The sequence below is a fragment of the Aythya fuligula genome, chromosome 5, assembly GCF_009819795.1.
Source record: "Aythya fuligula isolate bAytFul2 chromosome 5, bAytFul2.pri, whole genome shotgun sequence".
In the NCBI taxonomy this organism is placed as follows: domain Eukaryota; kingdom Metazoa; phylum Chordata; class Aves; order Anseriformes; family Anatidae; genus Aythya; species Aythya fuligula.
This window is the reverse complement of record NC_045563.1, coordinates 7,425,131-7,444,248: the sequence shown is the minus strand read 5'-3', so window position 1 is coordinate 7,444,248 and position 19,118 is coordinate 7,425,131. Positions and strand designations below refer to the sequence as shown.

General features: G+C 38.4%; 1 protein-coding gene across 4 annotated transcripts in view; it reads right to left on the bottom strand.

Moving 5' to 3' along the window:
* SYNE2 (spectrin repeat containing nuclear envelope protein 2) overlaps positions 1-19,118 on the bottom strand; it is a 186,390-nt gene that overhangs the window by 97,519 nt on the left and 69,753 nt on the right. For all 4 annotated transcript variants that reach the window (XR_004253309.1, XM_032188232.1, XM_032188235.1 and 1 more), the window contains exons 42-56: positions 18,652-18,961; positions 17,726-17,890; positions 16,631-16,987; positions 15,984-16,115; positions 15,201-15,362; positions 13,750-13,905; positions 10,562-10,717; positions 9,907-10,166; positions 6,683-8,798; positions 5,485-5,807; positions 4,362-4,506; positions 3,689-3,904; positions 3,033-3,298; positions 2,087-2,243; positions 94-249 (exon numbers count right to left, since the gene is read on the bottom strand). Coding sequence is in view for 3 of the 4 variants with exons in the window: in XM_032188232.1 (XP_032044123.1) it covers positions 94-249; positions 2,087-2,243; positions 3,033-3,298; positions 3,689-3,904; positions 4,362-4,506; positions 5,485-5,807; positions 6,683-8,798; positions 9,907-10,166; positions 10,562-10,717; positions 13,750-13,905; positions 15,201-15,362; positions 15,984-16,115; positions 16,631-16,987; positions 17,726-17,890; positions 18,652-18,961 (5,077 nt within the window). In the remaining variant the exon portion in view is untranslated. The remainder of the gene's footprint in view (positions 1-93; positions 250-2,086; positions 2,244-3,032; positions 3,299-3,688; positions 3,905-4,361; positions 4,507-5,484; positions 5,808-6,682; positions 8,799-9,906; positions 10,167-10,561; positions 10,718-13,749; positions 13,906-15,200; positions 15,363-15,983; positions 16,116-16,630; positions 16,988-17,725; positions 17,891-18,651; positions 18,962-19,118) is intronic.

The window sequence follows — 19,118 nt, the reverse complement described above, 5'->3', positions numbered from 1 at the left end:
TTCAAGTTTAAGTTCATAGTCATGACATTCATCAAATCTTGCTGTACTTATTAATTACAAAGAAGTATATATGAAAATCACATCAACAGTTACCTTGTCTTCTAGGTCTTGTAATGTTTGCTTGCAGTCTTCCAACTGTGCTTCAATTTCTGCAGGAACTATTGTATACATTTCGGAATATTTGATCCGGAGTTTTTCCATGATATCCTTAAGAGTTTGACTCTCTTTACCAATCACACTCTGAACTTCCTACAAAATTAAGAGAATTTCAGCATTTTACCCCGTTTTTACTGAGTACATGTACATGCATGTATAGATCTACATATATTTACATCCATGTATGTTGTGGTTTGTATTTCTATCATGATTTGGAAAAGTTTTTGTGATATAAAATCTACTTTGACTACCTCTGCAAGCAGATTAGTCTTGAATAATACTCGTTCATTTAATCAAATGATGCTTTTCACTCTGTAAGAATTAATTAAACTTGATACCACTCCTCCTCAGACAACTGACACATTGATGTTTATTGACTGGTGTAACAATGCAATTGTATGAAGTGCTCCTACGACTAAATGTTAACTTTTGTGCTGTCCCTTTTGCCAAAAGCACATTTCCTCTTTGAAAGATGTTTAATAGCCAATGTTCGTTCCTTCATTATTATAAACAACACAAAAGCCACTGAAAGCAACAGGTTTCAAGCTGAAGTGTCTGCTTTCAGGCAATTACGCACAGCAGCACAGCAGGCTCCTTTCAAAACAGTAGTTTCCAGTTCTGCATGAAGAATGTAGGTTTTATGAGATAAAAGAAACTTGAACAACTGTCTAGAGCCTGTGGCCTAGAAATAAAATCTGATCTGAGTCCTCTGAAAGAAGAAATTCATTTGTTCTGAAGGTTTTCTAGAATTTCAAGTTGGAATTTTCTGTTCTATGATTCCTTTTCCCAAAGTTTGAGAAACTCGAATGTTAGTCATATCACTGGGGAAAAATCTACCAGGCATTAAAATTAACATCCTTTTTTTCTTCAGTCAGGAGTAACGGTAATCCATTAAGTCCCAGTCTTTGCTTGAGAACTAGTTCTACCACAGAGAAAGTTTGTGCAAATTAAGATTGTGCCAAGATTTATAGGAGTTTACAGATTCCCTGACTTGAATTCACAACAATCAGTTACAGCATTAGTCTCCAATGCAAAAGTTTTTCTGTATATTAATGCATGCTCATATTCCACAGAATATTTAGCTGGAAAGCACTTGCCCATCAAAACTGCCCCCATTTTTTTCCTAATGGACTTGTTGATATCACTTTTCCACATTCGTATTCTTCTATGTTGTAAGCTGAAACTTTGCCAACCAACTAACTTAGATTAGTCATCTGGAAGTGAAATAGGCATTTCCATTCAATAAACACGAGGGAGCCCCAGAAGATGCTATAGATTTTATAGAAACCAGATTTTCTGTGGAAGTAGGGATGAATTTGCCCTGCAGATTTTGGCTTGCTGGTGTTTGATTAGGTAAAACTAAGATATCTTTCAATATTTTCAGCTGAATATTCTCAAAAGAAACAGGTCCATTGTGACATACTGCTACTAAGAAATCATCTCTTAGAGCCAACATTCTCTACAGACATTAGCAGGCTAGAATAAATAAATTTGGTGCAGAGTTAAGGCTGATAGGGACTATGTTCCTAATTACGATTTGATTTCTGAAAAGCATTTACCAGCATTATCTCTACAATGTCTGCAGAGAATTTGTGGAACATCAAATCCAGAGCATCTGAAGTTGCCCTGGCTATGTAGGGGAGGAAGATGTGCAGGATGCATACTAGGCAGTCCTTCCTAAAAGGCGCACAACTAGCTGTGAATCTCTTTGCAATCTGAAAAGGCTTCTGTGCCTACTATCTGAACCACGCAGAAGAACACAAACCAACCACATGGCAGGGCCGATCATATCCTGCTGAGCTGGATTCATTCTCCTGCAAGTCAATGTGCATGCACTTAGCAATAAATTTCATTTGGAACAAGTTCAAGCCCCAGCACAAAAGAGAATATATTCCAAATGTCCCTACAGAATAACAGAGACACTACCAACCTCCAGTTGTCCTGACTTTCCGCCAGCATCTTGGTCTAACATAGATGCAGCATTCTGTAATGCATTTTTCACAGCACTTATTTCTTCACTTATCTTTTTCCTCTCTTGCATTTCAGACTGTACCAAATCCTTATGGTCTTGAGTCTTTTCATATAACCTATGAAAAATTTCCAGCAAGAATACAGTGAGTTAGACTCTACACATAGTAGAGCTTATCAAAGAACATGCTTAATACAGAAATTGTTATATATATCCAGAACCACATTTGCCTGTATTTTGACATTATTTTCTGTAACTAAATCTCCCAGTTTCTGCCCTTTACTGCCTCAGTTTCTTCAAAAGTGAGTCTTCAGATATTGCTAACCAATGTATGTTTGGTAAATCAAAGCAGACGGTATGTGCCAGGAATGATGTTAGAGAAAACAGAATTCAAAATCTCAGGAGTCTGAAAACCCTGGCAGAGAAAAAGACATTAACAAAGATTTCCATGTCAAAAAGTAGGCATGGAAAATGGCGAGTGCAGTCACAGATTTGCAAAAACCTTTTGTGTTTTTGTAGCACTCAGTAAGGTAAAAGTTGCATTGGGCAAAAAGTGCCAGGTTTGATTTTCCCACACATCTCATTCAGGTGCACATGGAGAGGTGCACTTGGAGCCTCCACAATGAATCATCAACCCTTCTGATTCCTTCTATATTTGAACAACAGTTGCAGCCCACACATGACATGGCCAGTCTCAGGTCTTCTCCCCAGCTAGTATCTCCTATTGCCCACGCTAGAGACAGCAGATCCATTAGGTGGACCACTGGTCTGACCCAGTAGGGCTTTTATTATTTTATTATCTTTTTAAATATACTACACCTTCCACATATCCTTTAATAAACAAAAAAATGCTGTGCTCCTAAGTAGTCATATGTCATAACTTCCACAAAAATTTTCCATCACTTACTTTTTACAGCGGTCCTGCATTGTCTTTATCTCACATAAGGCAGGAAGGACAGCTTCTGCCTCAGTATTTTCAGATGCATTCAGGATGTTCTTTATTCGGTGAAGAAGTAAGAGTAAGAGGAGCTGTTGCCGGTTGATGTTTTCCTCAAACGAGTTCACAAAATCTAGTAATTCTACCAGTTCCTCCCTGGTGGCCTTTTCTTTCTCTTTAAGGCTTTCTGGCTGTTCTTCCTGGAGCTTATCAAGAATTATTGTTTCTCGTTCCAGCTAAGTAAACAGCATGCCAAAGAATGAGATAAAATGCTTTTTTATTCCATCACCTTAAGTCACATTATTCATTTACTCATGCACATAGCTAAATACTGGGAATTGCACAGCCAGATAGTTTGAAAATCTGAAGGGTGCCAGAACATTTGAGTTTGCTCTAACAAAGCACCTAACTATACACAGAGTGCTGCTGGGTTCATGGAATTTATTCTATAAACACCCCTGTCATATTTGACTCCAGCTTCAAGAAAGTCTGGAGGTTAACTGGCTGATCAGTGGGTAGGAAATGATGTTCTGTTTTGATCTCAGTCCCTTAACATGTAGTTTTACTATATGACAATCCCAGCTCTATCACATTCCACCAAACTTGCAGTGTGTTAATCAACTCACCTCTTCATTGATGAATTTCCATTCCTGTTTTAGTTCTTCACAGTTAATTTCCAGCTCTTTCGCTGCCTCAAGCAAACCCAGCCAATTTTCCCACAGCGCTGTTACAATCCTGCCCAGGGCCCTGTCATTTCCCTTGCGTAATCTCATCAGCTCTCCTGAGATCTGCCTTAGCTTCACAAGATCATCTTCAGCCGAGTCAATGTTGGAGACTAAAATCTTGGATGAAAAATAAACAAGCAAATAAATAAAACAATACAGGATCCTCTACTAAAATGTGTATCACTCCACTGAGCTGGCTAAATAAAATTTTAATGAAGGAATTCTGTATTGAGTAAGATTGTAAAGAAAGTTAGGGTAAATAAAACAAGCAAAACCATCGGAAGAACAGTGTGCACAAAATACTAGGTTACTTTCACTTTATGGTTATTTGGAAGGGAAAGGAATGAGCTGGAGTTACAGTTATGTAACATACAGAGCCTGTAATATGATGAGTACTACAAGAGTAGACGGCAGAGAGGTTCATTATAGCAGAAGTATCATACGGAAGAAGTAAGAGAGTCCTGGCTGAGGAAACAGGAAGACTTTTCCATCTGAGGGAAAGCAATAGCAATGTAAGAAATAACTGTACCACAGTTTTGCACGAGTTTCTCAAGTTCTTCAGAGCCTCTCTTACCTTGCTTTCTTCTAAGTTCTCCAAAGCTTCCTTATAAGACATCGGTATTTGGGACAAAGACTGCATAAGCATCTTTTCCAGTTTGTTAAGATCATCACGCACCTTATCTTTGCTTTCTGTATATCTTTTGTATTTCTCAAAATACCTGTAGGAAACAATTATCAGACCAAAAAAAAATGTGGTTACTTGTCTCCAACCATAATGCCTACTAGAATAAAAATAAATAAATAAATTTTGCAATTAGTAGCCATTAGTAATGATTTTCAATTTTTCTTCAATTAGCATTTTTTACACACTTCAGGTCCAAAATCTGAACCACTATAGAGCTTCACGTACAAATGCTTCAGAGTTAAAGAAATATAGTACGTATACCATATATGTGCCAAATAGCCACCCTAAAGAATTTTATGTCCTTCTTTAAGTTTCCATTTTCCTCAGAGATTCCCAAAACTGAGCTCTCAGTTTGTAACACATCCTATTTGTTCCTACAGTGTGTGATGCGTACAACTGCAATTTCTTATTTCTGTTGCTTCTCATCTCTTTCCTATTGCCAAAGCCTTCAAAGTCATCCAATTCTTCGATTATAAAACATTTTAAGATTATGCTCAACAGAATCAGAAGCACTGAATCATCAGCAAGCAATTTAAAAACCCTTACTATATCTCCCAAACTTGTTCTGTACATTTATCTGAAGGCTCTTCAGATCTCTTCTGTATCTATATTTGAAAGGAGGCTATGGCCTGTGTTGTTTGGTATTGATTTTCTCAAGTTGTAAGAACAGTTCATAGAAGACATGGACATAGAGCCCTCTGAAAACTGTTCTAACTTGCACCTGCACTGAACTAGAGACTGCGGAAATGCACTTTCTTCTTATTCCTATACCATATAACATTCAGTCCAGCTCCATGCATATTTTCTGGAATATACTAAAAATGATTGCACTGTAAATTATTAGCAATATGATTATTATCTGGTAATTTTCGTTCCGTCACAATCACAACTGGGAAAAACAGAGTTGCTTACAGCTCTTCCTGCTGAATTGCCTGGTTCTATCAGAGAAGAAACAAGACTAGACTGCATTTATCATCATAGTAAGGAATATGATCTAGGAATATGAACCTACCTCCGTTCATCAGCCTCCTTTCTCTGAACCTTCTCCCTTAATGCTAAACTCTTATTGACGAGTTCTCTTAAAGTATTTTCCAGATTTATTTTGTCTTCTGGTTTCACTACATTTTTCAGCTTGGAGCTCAACTTTTCTATGTCAGCCACTGCAGAGTCAAACTCTTCTTGTTTCCACTGTGGGGTCTGACAGGCCTCATCGGAGGTACCGAGCTCTGCTGTGGCAGAGTATACTTGAGCTTCATAGTCCTCAAGGAACTTGGCAGCCTTCTTTACAGCCTCGGTATAAAGCTCACCAGTCTTACATGCATCCTGCAGAGCACTCTGAAAGTGTTAGAAAGAAGAAAGAACAATCAAGAAGGATTGCTGTGCTCCTCTGAATGACCAGATGGTTTCTCAGAATTTCACACGTGGTTGTCTTCGAGACCAAAACTCCCAGAAGCGGCCTGAGGTGATGCATGGCAAATGCACTCTGCTACCTAGGTAGTCATACAGTGGTGCAGTAACATGTGGACTGATAGCTCTCAAACACAGGGACAGGGGATACAAGGGAACTACCAATTCTGGAAACCTCCAGAGTGAAGGATGGTTAAGACACAAGAGTCATAGGATACATTACGGAAATGGAAGTACACGTCCTGTACAAGGAAAACCCACATACTGATGATTATAATCTGCTCCAGAAGCTACCTCCCAACCATGACTTGCCAAAATGCTTCTCACTAAACCCTCTTATATTTAATTACATAGAGAATGATGTGTGACTTGGCCAGCTCTTGGGATTCCCACAGGGCAGAGAAATTCTGGTATTGTGCTTCAAACACAATATCCAAGCAGCGAAGGAGATGAGCGGCAAATCACGAAATGTGGCAGCAGGATCACTACATACATCAGGATCACTAAGTCCCTTCCCCTGTTATCAGCTATTACATCACATTTCCTCATTCGTATCCACTGATCTCTTGGGCACAGTCAGGATTATAATTAAACTGAATACAACTAATTTTGTCTGCATCTTTAGTTTCTTTTCATGATTCCCATCATACCCACCAATGCAGAGAAGATATCAGTCCAATTCAGTTATGAGAGTAAAAGGAAAACGTAAGTCAGGAAAATACAAACGCTGCTGTCTCAGACATCTAATCCAATTCTTAGGAGAAGACATACAGCCATACCTTACTTTTATTAAATGTACTTACAACACGGGCAGCAATGTCTGTCTTCAGTTGTAGTTCATGATCTTGCAGTGTTTTCAGTTTTGTTTCTATATCAGCAGCAAGAGATTTTTCTTCTTCATTTTCCCTCTCTTTTTCCATTAGATATTTAATTGCAGAAAACTCTGCTGTCATCATATTCTGAATTGCTTCCCATCGCATCTTTTCAAATTGCATCATTTTCATGTCTACTAGAAGTGGCTGCTGGAGCTCTAACTGAATATGCTTTATGGCATGGAATATATGCTCTACCTCATTCTGGATATCTTCCTTATTTACACACTGGAGACTAGAGATCAAGTTTTGAAGAAGCTGTATCAATTCCTTAACATCTTTCTCCAGGCTCTGTATTTCTTGCCTCTTAGATTCTTTGAATGGAATATCAAAAACTTCATTTTTGTTTATTTGATTTTCTACCTCTTGCGTTAAATATAAAATTTGTTGAACTGTCTGAAGCAGTATTTGTGCAGATACAAGATTTTCAGCAGGAGAAGAGCTAGCACTATCATTTAGCTTACTAGCTTCTTTTCTTACAGCGGATGTCATAGTCCAGATTTCATTTAGCAACAAATGAAGATTATCCCATTCCCTAACAACATTATCAAAGTGTATTAGCTTCCCTTTAATTTTATTTTTAATTTTTAAAAATTGAGTTTGCAATTCATGCAATTCATCCAGCTGCTGTGAATCCCAGTTTAGACCTATGCATTCAAAGATTTCTTTGTACTTCATCATTTGTGACAAATTAGACTGAAAACATAATACTTTTTCTTTAAGTGCTTTGCATTTATTCTTCACTTCTTGTGTGGCACCTAGTAATTTATCTTCCAGGTTGACTTCACCACACTGTAGGTCATTAAGATCTTGTTGCAATGAAGTTATTCCTTCAGCAAACTCTCTGTAAACTGCTATTTTTTTTCCCACTTCATGACATTTATTCTGAATTTGCCTCTGTGTCTTCCTTGCTCTATTCTTCAGACTTCTTAATTGGTCAATCAAAAATAATTGTTCAGATAGGCTCAGTTCCCCAGCTGTGACCTGACTTTCTTTACAATGGGATGAGATAAGCCCATCTATCTCTTGTATGTCCTTTAAAATCTCCTTTAAAATGGCTTGTTGATCGGCTAATTCTGACCATGTGCTGGTTTGGTTCGTGTCAAGCCTGGCAAGTGTCTCAGCATTTCGAAGCTGACAGTGAACTTTTTCTATTTCTGCAATAAGTCTTTGCCTCTCCTCCAGCTGGAGCTCTAGGTGCTGTAGTCTTTGAACTGATTTTAAAACCAGAGCCTTGTATGAATTCTGTAATGCTTGTAGAAGGAAGGTCATATCAGAGATCTCCTCTGGCTTAAAGCTGGGAATGATGTGCTGGAGCTCCTTATCCAGTGATTCAATCACAGGCTCTCTATCTAGAACTTCAGTCCTCATAAGCTCACAATTTCTGATCTGTGATTTAACATCACTGGGGAAAAGTGCTGCTTTCTGATCAAGAGAGGACAGTGAATCTTTTACCCATGAAATATTTTCTTTCAGCTTGTTCATCATTTCTTGTTTCTTCAGAGCAGGACCAGTGATCTGAACATCCTCTTGAGGCATTTGTTGCTCTGATAATGTTTCCAGTTTGCTCTGCAAATCATGTATACAGTTCTCCAAAGCCATTTTTTCTTGATCACTCCAAATTCTTTTCATTTGCAGTTCAATCCTTCTTTTTAATAGAGAAAGACCATGTTTAATGTCCTGTAGCTCTGTGGTCCAAACTACAGGGTAATTGACTTTTTCTCCAGCTGAGGAATGTAACTCTGTTTGTAAATACTGTTCTTGTATCAGTCTCTGAATATCCTGTGCTTTATTCATAAGCAGGTTAAATTCATTGATTTCTGCCACCACTTGATCATGCTTCTTTTGCACTGTTTGTTCCATGTGTTGCCACCATTGCTCCAGTTGCCTCATTTGGCTTGCTGTTAACACTTTATCCATGCATGTTAAATGCTGAGATAAACTTTCTTGCTGAGCTTTCAGCTGGTTTAAGACATCTCTCTCTTTATGTAATGCCTGTACACATGCTTTAATTTTCTCCAGAAGAACTGTGTTATTCATAGGACCCCTGCCAAAAATACGAACAGGTTTAAATAACCAACAACAAAAAAAACACAACTTCTAAAACACAGACTACACAGACTACATGGTTTAAGAGAATTTTATCACACAGAAAATGATTCACTTGCTTTATTCACTTAATCATATATATTATCATTCTCTCACAAATGTTTTAACAATCACTGCAATATGACTTTCTTGCTTTTCTGTACAGTGTTAGTTATTTCTAGATATCTCTGCAGGTAAAGGTATATTCTAACAAATATTCTCTTAAACAGTAGTATGTACTAATAAAGAATATGCCATTTCCTAACACTTTTTAAAATCAATAGTGTTAAGTCATCTCTAAGTGAATTAACATCATTTTATAGTAATTTCTGATTTACAACTAAAATTAAAGGTAGTTAGAAGAAAAACTTCAAACATTCTCATTCATTCAGGATTAACCTGGAGGTGTGAACTTACCTCTCCTTTATTTCCAAGAGTATTCTGAAATTACCACCTAAAATACACTTAGCAGCTACGTTTTTATTCAATTCTTTCCAATCTCTTTGCCACAAATTAACAATTTCACAAGTCATTTTAAAGGTTTTCCAATTAATGATACTTAATTGTGATGGATAGGCTAGCTCCATGTTTTGAAGGCTAATTTATAAAATGTACTAAATATTTTGTGTGCATTGGTTACCTTTGGCAAAAAATTAGAATTAATGAGTCCTTACAAAGAAACAGTGCTTCACTTTCCTAGCTTATTCATCTTAAAAAAATATATAATATTTCATATCTGACATATTTTTGCAAAAGTATTTAAATGCAGCACTCATGTAGGTATTCAGCACAGCAATCATTTGTTTGTTTTGCCTAAAAAATAAAATGAGTAGGTATTGCAACCACCACTGATACTTCTGTTTAAATGCTTAGATGCAGTTTTAATACCACCTTACAAACCTATGCGAGTTCTGCTACCTAACATTAATGAGATGGGTAAAACACTATGTCTCAGCATTACTGGAGCATGGCACGAAGTTCAGTCTAGACTACTTGCATCAGTACTATTAATTTAAGGATCATATTTGTTCTGCTACCTATTAACAGAACCCCTCAACTATACTTACATTTTTATGTTATCTTTTTCTGTTGACAAATTTTTCATCGAGGACTGAGCAGCAGAAAGGTTTTTCTGGTACTCGTTAACTAAAGAGTACTGTTGTTGCTTTACTGCCTTAACAGCATCTAGTTCTTGAAGCAGCCTGTCCCAGCAGGGCACCACAGGCTCTGGAGTTTGCAGCTCTTCACTGTTCGATCCTGTTGCACTGGGACATGCTTCTTGACTCAAAGATTTTGCTTTCCACGTTTCCAGTTCAGTCTGTAAATTCTAAAATCAAGCCCACCATAGAAATAGGATTAAAATAGGATTTTAGCCACTTTCAGCACGAAATACAGTTAGATACTGATACATCCACATACATATGCTTGCTTGGTCAAATGTAAAGAGCACGCATGCTTGTGCACATTACAGAAGCACATATGCAATCATAGCTGCCCTATAATTACTAGCACAGTCTAAAAGAGCAGTACAAAAGATGGCATTCACGTGGACATATCTGCATTAAGGCAGTCTTTGGAGATTACCTGTTATGCAAATTGTCTAACACAGAGTCAAACCTCGGTCAAGATAATATACAACAATTTTGTGTTGTCTGAGTGAATCACACTTCTGTGAGTGTATCACTACGTTAACAATGAGGAATGACTTTGCAATTTCCATACCTCCAGCTCTTTCAGTTGTTCATTTATGAGCACAATATCCAGTTCAGCCACTTCATTTTTCAGCTCATTGACCTTTTGTTCCTCCTCAAAGTACTCTGTGTTCACTTGCACTCCAGGAAGTAGTTCCTTTTGGACAACCACTGCTGCACCTTCTTTCTGCAATGCAAAATAGTATTTTTACTCCTGAAGAATTCCTAAAACAGTAAGTTTTCTGACTGCAACACTTTGCCTCGTGTTCATAAACCATGATTAAATCCTGTTGTTGCTTCCCCCATAGCCCCTGTGGATCACCCAGGACCCACAGGCTGGGCCCTCCATCACTACCCCAGAGTCATCCTGGCCTGTCAGCACTGTTCAGACAGTTGTGAAATCTCTGTTCATCACTGGGAGCTTGAAACTCTGACATCCACACCTTTAAGTAACATCCTTCCTGCAGCCACCTCTGTTACTGATAACTCAAATTCACAGATCTATCTTGTCTTGTCCCCCTCTGCCTCACACATTAATGGGCATTTAATCTCTTCTTAAACTCTAGTCAGCACCTGCATCAATATACTGCTGTGCCCCTCACTGGGACCATATCTTTTACTTTTCTTCACGGGGCAACTCATGCGTGAAGAAGCTTGGTCGGGACACAAAACCATTACTGTGCCAGCTGTGAGTTCTATTCAAAATTAGAGGTAAGATGAGAGGCATTAGGGAGCCATCTCTCAATTGGAGTGGGAAGAAAGGGACTGGCGGGCTCCAGAGCCATTCCCTGGCATTGCCATCAAGTCTCACAATGACAGAAGGACAAGCCACTGGGGGTATAGCCAAGTTTAACAGCCCACGAGCTAAGGTTGCTGCCTAAGTGGATGCTCTTGGCTAGCCCCAGTTCAGATATTACACATAAATCACCTTCAGCTTTAAATCACCTTCAGCTATTGTGGAAAACAGCATAAATAAAATGTCAAAGACTCATCTGGATCACACAGCAGTACCTTAAAATTCTTTCTGTATGCCCATTCCCCAGTAACTGTTTATGGTATAAACTGTGATCTATTCCAGGCATAGACTCCATGTCAGTGAATGCATACAAGCACAGAGATATGACTACAGTGTGAGCTTCTTCATGGTACCAACGTTTAAAATGAGCAATGATAAATATTTCTATACTGATGCTTTATATACTGTTTTATTAGGAAGCAGCCAGCTGTCCCTACTGCCATATCACTTCTTAGCTGTCACAGTCCTCTGTCTCTCTGCGGGTCATGAGCTATCCAGAATGTACCTGCTTCCAGGTGTGGGATTCATGCAGCACATTGCAGACATTACCCGAACAGAATAATTCTAATTATTTGAATTCTTCTGGTTACTTTCAGTCAAAACTGAAGGGGCTCACTCATGAAATAGTCAAACAACTTTTCCATTTCTCTGTGTACACATTTGTAACAGTTGTATCAATTCAAATGTAAGATTTCATCTTAAGAGACTTTGAAGTGCCATAGAATCGAAGCAGAAAAACTCAGCTAGCTATTACAGAGTGAGGAAGAAATCCACTTTACCAGACTAAAGTATAAACACATCAAAACACAAAGTAAGCGTCCTGACACTCAGGAAAAAAAGATGTCCTGCAGGTAAAAACTCAGGGCCCCTCTGCTAACTTTTCATGGTGCAGGCCTGTGGGAACCTGTCAATACTGGGGTGTGTGCCAAACGTGACTTTGGCTTCAGGCTAGGGTGTAGGCCACAGTATATATCCCTTTTTCTTATCCAGACATGCACACCTTTCTCAGGAAACCAGCAGAACCTACTTCCTCTCCTTTTGCAATGTCCAAAGGGACACAGAGGCAGATCAAAAACTGGCTGAATGGCCAGGCCCAGCAGGTGGTGGTCCGTGGTGCAAAAGCAAAACCCAGCTGGAGGCCAGCAATGAGCAGAGTACAGAGGTAAATACTGGGTCCAGTCCTGTTTAACATCTTCATTAAAAAGAGACCTGGACATACTGGAAGCATCTCTCCAATTGGAGGCAAAGATGATTAAGGGTCTGGAGCACCTTAGCGTTTAGAGCTGGGACTTTTTAGGCTACAAAAGGGGAGTCTTAGGGAGGATCTCATTAATGCCTATAAGTACCTGAAGAGAGGATGCAGTGAAAATGTAGTGAAAATGCAGTGAAAATGGAGTCTTTTCAGTGGTGCCCAGTGGCAGGCCAAGAGGCAATGGGCACAAACAGGAAAACAGGATGCTCCATCTAAACATGAGGAAGCAGGTCTTTACTGTGCAGGTGACAGAGCACTGGAACAGGTTGCCCAGGGAGGTTGTGGAGCCGCCATGCTTTGAGATCTTCAAAAGCCATCTGGACATGGTCCTGGGCAACCTGCCCTAGGTGGCCCTGCTTAAGAAGGGAAGTTGGACCAAATGATCTCTACAGGTCCCTTCCAACCTCAACCATACTATGATTCTGAATACAAACACTGCCACCCTCCCCCAGATCACTTTTAGAAGTGCAAATCAGTCAATCTGTTGGGATTTCCAGTGACAGCAGAAGTGTGAGTCCTAGGTAAGACCTGCCAATGAACAGGTCTGCTACAAACCTGACTATAGATTTAATTATGAAGATTAGAACTGACTTCACCTTGAATTTAGGGATGTAGTGACCAAAGATCAGCAATCATAGAGCAGAGAGAATTCTTAGGAACACTACTGGTGATGAAACAACTTTACTAAATCTATTCTTCTTTAAGAGTAATGTCATTTAGTAAAATACCTTGTTATTCATGCAGCTTCAGGTAATTATTCTTTATTTTATTTAATTTATTTTCTTATGCTGGATTGCCCTTGAATTTTAGTTTCATGATTTCCCTTATGATGAGAAAGTCTATCACAGCTAACTACAGTAACATGGAAAGTTGTACTGATTAACGATTTAAAGAGAAACTCTGGATATCATTAACTAAAGCCTGATTATGATGATTCTGAAAACCAATATTGTTCTTTTAAACAGAACCACTGAAAAAATTGTGTGGTGAGCACTTCAAAGAAAGTTCAAAACTACTGCGGACATAAAGCAGAACTCTATACAATAGGCTTGATTTTGATGTGACAGTAATTGCCTCTTCATTTATAACAGAACTTCAGCTGAAGCCCACACTGTAACAAAAATTCAGTCACACTGACAAACGCAACTTGAAATACCAGAACATGGTTTACCTCATGTGCAGAAACTGGGAAGTTTGATTCTAGACCCTCATTCCCAGCTGCTACAGATTTCAGGATTTCATTCTTCTGGCACACAGTTTGTTGAATCTTCTCCATGACTTCTTTGTAGGATTGATTCTTAACATCAATAAGTTTCTCATTATTTTGCTGTAAAAAAAAATAAAAATGTACATATATATATATATATATATATATATATATATATATAAGAAACAAGTAACAAAAAAGCCCTAATCAAACATTCTGAGTAGTAATTACAGTGCTTGACATGGCAAAGTTACAAAGCCCACGATTATAGATAAATGAGGAAAACCATAATTATATCACAAACTTATTGTGGGCAAGGTTATGGCAAAGGAAACCATTTAGAAGTAGTGCTATAATTTTGTTATAAGTTTTAGTAAAAATTGCAGATTGCAAGTGTTCTTCCTCTAACCTACACTGTTCACGCTTCATTATTCTAAGCATGGACTTTGAACTGTGTACCCCTGGATGCAGCCTTGAATGCATTTTTAAAAGGTTTAGCTTCCTCCTGAGGCTTCAGTTTTGTACATGCACTGTAGACAGAGTGCCTGCGGTTCGGCACCCAGCCAACTACCAGGCAGGATATTCATAGCCAAAACAAGGTACGTCAAATACTTACAGCAAGTCCATGATTGAGAGCACAGAACTGGTGACTTGTTTGTGCTGCAGAGATACCTGAGCTATTGGCTGCAAGTCAGATAAGATATGCACTGAAAGTAGTCCACTCATAACCCAGAACGAGATACTTTACCCTGATTCTCAGCAAGTTCATGAGTGCATACTGTGTTCCGTCTTGTCATGACTATGCCATCCTCAGTATATCAGGCAGTTTGCTAAAACTAAATGTCTGAGAAGAGTCTGGCTCTGTCTTTTCTGTAACAACCCTTCTGAGAGATTACGATGGCAACTAGACCCTCAGATTAGCCTTTTATCTCCAGCAGGAACTCCCATACATCATGGCTCCAGCCCTTAACCACTGCTCCAGTTTGTCAAAATTGCACATTTATCAGGGTGCACAAAACAGGATGCAACATTTCAAATGCAGCCTCATACATGCAAATTAAATATATAAGATATCTAAATAAATGAAAGAGATTCAAGGAAAATAACAGTATTCAAGCATAACCGTTAAAAAGCATCACAAAATGCCCAGGTGATTTGGAATGCAATGTCCTCAGAAAACCACTTTGTGGCAGCCCACAGTAATGAAAAAAAATCCTCCATACAGGAAAGGATTCAGCAAGTTAATGTATACTAACTGCATATACCACACATCAGGCAAAAATACCTCAGTTTAGCTTGAGTATGTTTGTGTAACTTCTATTATTAATTTATTGGTAGAATCATCACCATTCCAAATAAACTGTACACATACATCCTAAAATTCAATCACTCACTGTAATTTCATGTCCACTTACCTCCACTGGACATGTTTCCTTTCTTGTTTCATCACTTTCAGTACCAACACCATCCTGATGCCTTTCCAGTTCTGCTTCACCACCCTGAACCGCACTGTCCAGAAGGTCTTCTTGGACTCTGTCATGTTTGTCCATACTCGGGCTCTCTTTATCAGCCTCCTCCTAGTTTGAAAAGTACAAAATGTTTACAACCAGTAAAAATCACAGTCCAAAATCTATGTCTACCAAAGAACATCGCACTCCACAAGCTTTTTACTTGTACTTCAATGTAGCTTAATGAATGTAGGTAACCCAAACCTGAAGTCTTCTTGGAACAGTCTGCTCAGATTTGTTTGCCAGTTCAGGACCTTAAATCACTACAAAACAGTTTCAGGAGAAACCAAACAGGAGTAAGTGTACATGTGATTTTTAACACCATCGTAGTAGTTTCTCCTCAGACACATTTGGCAACACTAACTATTAATCTTGCTCCTTCTCCAGAAATCTCTGTACAGGTGGATTCCACTCTGATATTTTGATGGTCATCTCTGCGTGCAGTTGCTGTTGCTGGATGATTATATCAATGAGGGAGTTCTCCAAATCATCCCTTCAACTTTGCACACGTGAAGTTATGTATGGTGTAAACAGCCTGAGATGCCCTTAACATCATCAGTTCCAGGTCAGTGATCTCAATCACTCAATACATGCATCGTGCCTGCCTACAGATTTTAAGGAATTTAATAGGTGTTTCTATTCAATAGACACACATATATATACACTGACATGAATGAAAATATCAGGCACCTGAGCAGTTTGCCCAAATTTGTCCTTTCCTTGATGGATACACTGTAATGGGCTGTTCAATACACTGCTTTCCTCCAAAAGTGGATCATTTTTCTTTTCTTTCTCTGACACGTTCCCATTTACATCTTGACCCTAAGAGAAATAAAATAACTTAAAACCTGCTTGTGTGACTGTAAATATATTTTAATATCAAACCTCTAAATGGCAAAAAATTGAACATATGAAAACAAATAGGAAAAATATTGTTTTGCAGTTCTAAATATAAATCTTACTGGTTTAAAAGAAGCACTCAAACTTCTGAAACTACTGCAAAAGAAAGGACTATGCTTAATTGTCACAGAGGCCTATGTGTAATTTTCTTATCTATACACCTATTCCTTCCAAAGGACACCTGTTCTAATTATATTGCAAGAGAAAGTTAATAAGCAATTTGTGCTTAAATTGAAAGTTGCAGTTTCCAATAGACTTATATAACAAGCTTAGGGAGTTCTTCTCCACAGCTTTGAATTATACACATATATTTACAGAAGGCTTAAATTCAACGAAGTTAAAAAAGCAGTGTAGGATGCAATATACAAAAGGCATTTGAGAGACAGATGTCTCTTTAACAAGTCTTCTACTGTCATTACTGTCAGAACTATACTCACATTATGCATTTCCAAACACTCCTTAAACTCTACTGTTGTGAAGCTCTCTTCTGTAGCGACAGGAGTATCAGAAGTGACCTGAATCTCTCTCTCTAGCATTGTATCTGTCTTATCCTCCATCTGTATTTCATCAGCAAGCTCATCTTTTAACTCAAGGGCTTCACTGAAAATATTTTCTTCCTTTTGCTTGACATTTTCAAGTCTTTCTTCCAGACTCCTGTGTTCACTCTGAAGTGTTTCAATCTCATCCTTAATAAACTTCTGTCCTGGTGAAGAAGTGCTTTGTTTAACAGCTTCTGCTAAAACCAAAATCTTCTTTAACATGTCTTCAAATCGACTAAGAGGTGCTTGTTGTTCCTTTAAACAGGAAGAAAACATTTTATTGAAACATGTCTTCACTCAATATACTTAATGCTAAGATCTAAAGTCAATCATGAAAATCATAAATATTTGCTGTGAACAACAAACTGTGCTGAGAAGTACAGGAAGACCTATTTGCTGCAAGAAGTCAAATACTAACAGAGAGCACCTGAAGCTGTATGTGTTAAGACAACGATAATCAGATACCATTCTGTGAGGTGCACGGTGATCTTCCCAACTTTAAAAAAGATAATTGCTTAATCACTTCCTCTCCTATTTCCTATTACTCTTTCTCTATTTTTTTTTTAATTTGCTAGAAGTATAGCAAATTCTGGAGGAAGGGGAATTGCAGCAATCTGTATCTGAGTCACAGTTCCAGCTTTTAGTAGTTCCCTATACTCACAGGTATAAGATCGTACTCAGTTCTCCCAAACTTCAGGAAAATGCCTACCTATGGATTAAGGATACTTCTTAAAGTTTGATGAAGTCTGTATGCTTGAGGTGAGGACACTTCTACCTTCAGTTCAATTAACAGTAAAGGTCCAATAAGTTCACTAAGAGTGGTTTCAGGCCTACAATTATCTTTATAAAAGGAACACAACATATACTTTATATAAGTGTTTCTTAGTTCTTCACTTTGACACAAGTAGTTTTTCTCTTTTATTTATCTGATTATTTCTACAAGCCCCCAGGGCACAGACGCAGTTTCTCCATGATGCAAAACCTGCAACATACCTGTGATTTCAACTGCTTTTGCTCAGAGGATGGTTGTTCCATTGCTGGACTTCCACAATCAGCAAGCTTTTCAGAGAGAGTTTTTAGCTCAGTGCTCAAGCCTGTCACCATATCCTGAAACTGCTGGTGCTCTTGAACGTGTCTTTCCAATGTCTGCACTGTGGTCTAGAAACCAAGGAGTTAAAGGGATTAGTAGATTGTTAATTCACACAAATATAACTTATCCACAGACTGACAGATCTTTTCCAGGACATCATCAGTGCAAAACGCTTGTTTTCCATAAAATATCCAGTTGACCACAGCTGCACAGATGTCTTCCCTTCTTCCCAGCATACCATGGACTTCACCATGAACAAAATCCTCATTAGTAGCAAGAAGCAGAGTTCACATTCTGTAAGAATATACTTGTAAAAGGGACATTTCCTATCCAAAATGGTTGAAAAAATAGATGCAGAAATCACAAGGGGTGCAAAGGCAGTTTACTGGGTCTAAACTGGGTGGAACCAGTAACAAACGACACGCAAGAAAAGTAATTCATCCTTCCAAAAGGAAAAAAAAAATCCTGTGGCTTGGAGAACATTGGAACAAATGCTTCGTATAAAAGCTATCTAAATCTGTTTATACAGGTGTAAATTATTATTCTTCACACTTACCTTGCTCTCATTTGATTTAAACATTTAGTCATCTGCAAAACATGCGGCAGTGAAAAATACTAACTTCTGGTGCTCTTTTTCCCATGGTAATGGGGGGAGAGAGAGAGAGAGAGAGTGAGGAATTCCCATCCTTTTTACAAAGGAACTTTCACCACTCCTAGTTTTACCCATCAACTTGCCAGTTGAATGAGACTACAGGCAAACAGTGAGAACTGCAATCAAACAGACATTTTACACGAACATTCTCATAAGAAAAGAGAGTGAGGTTCCAACCTGTAGCTGGCTGAGCAGACTTTCATGTTGGTGTTTTAATTCCAACCACGATTCCTCTGTGAAGTAGGGATTCTCTGTGCAACTCTGTAGGTGATCCTGACTTTCCAATTCATTAAATTGGGAAGTTAAATCTTCTGCTTTCTGCAGGAGATGGGCATAGCTTGTCAACTGAGCTTGCTTCTCCTGCAAACCTGGCTGAAGGGCAAAACCCATCTCTTCTTGCTCTTTCTTCAGTTCATTCAGAGCCAGTCTCAGACTTTCTTTGCTTTGCTCATATTGCTCCCTGGTGAGCTGAAGTTGCTCTTGAGGGCTAAGAAAAAATATTGGTTTTAATAGTATTAAAAAATGCTTCATTCATTACCTAAAAAAAAATGTCAAATTGTGAGCAAGTCAACAATTAGAACGAGCACCAGCATGCTGAATACTCTTCTTTCGGTTTTAAATTAATGACCTGCTTTAGACTGGAA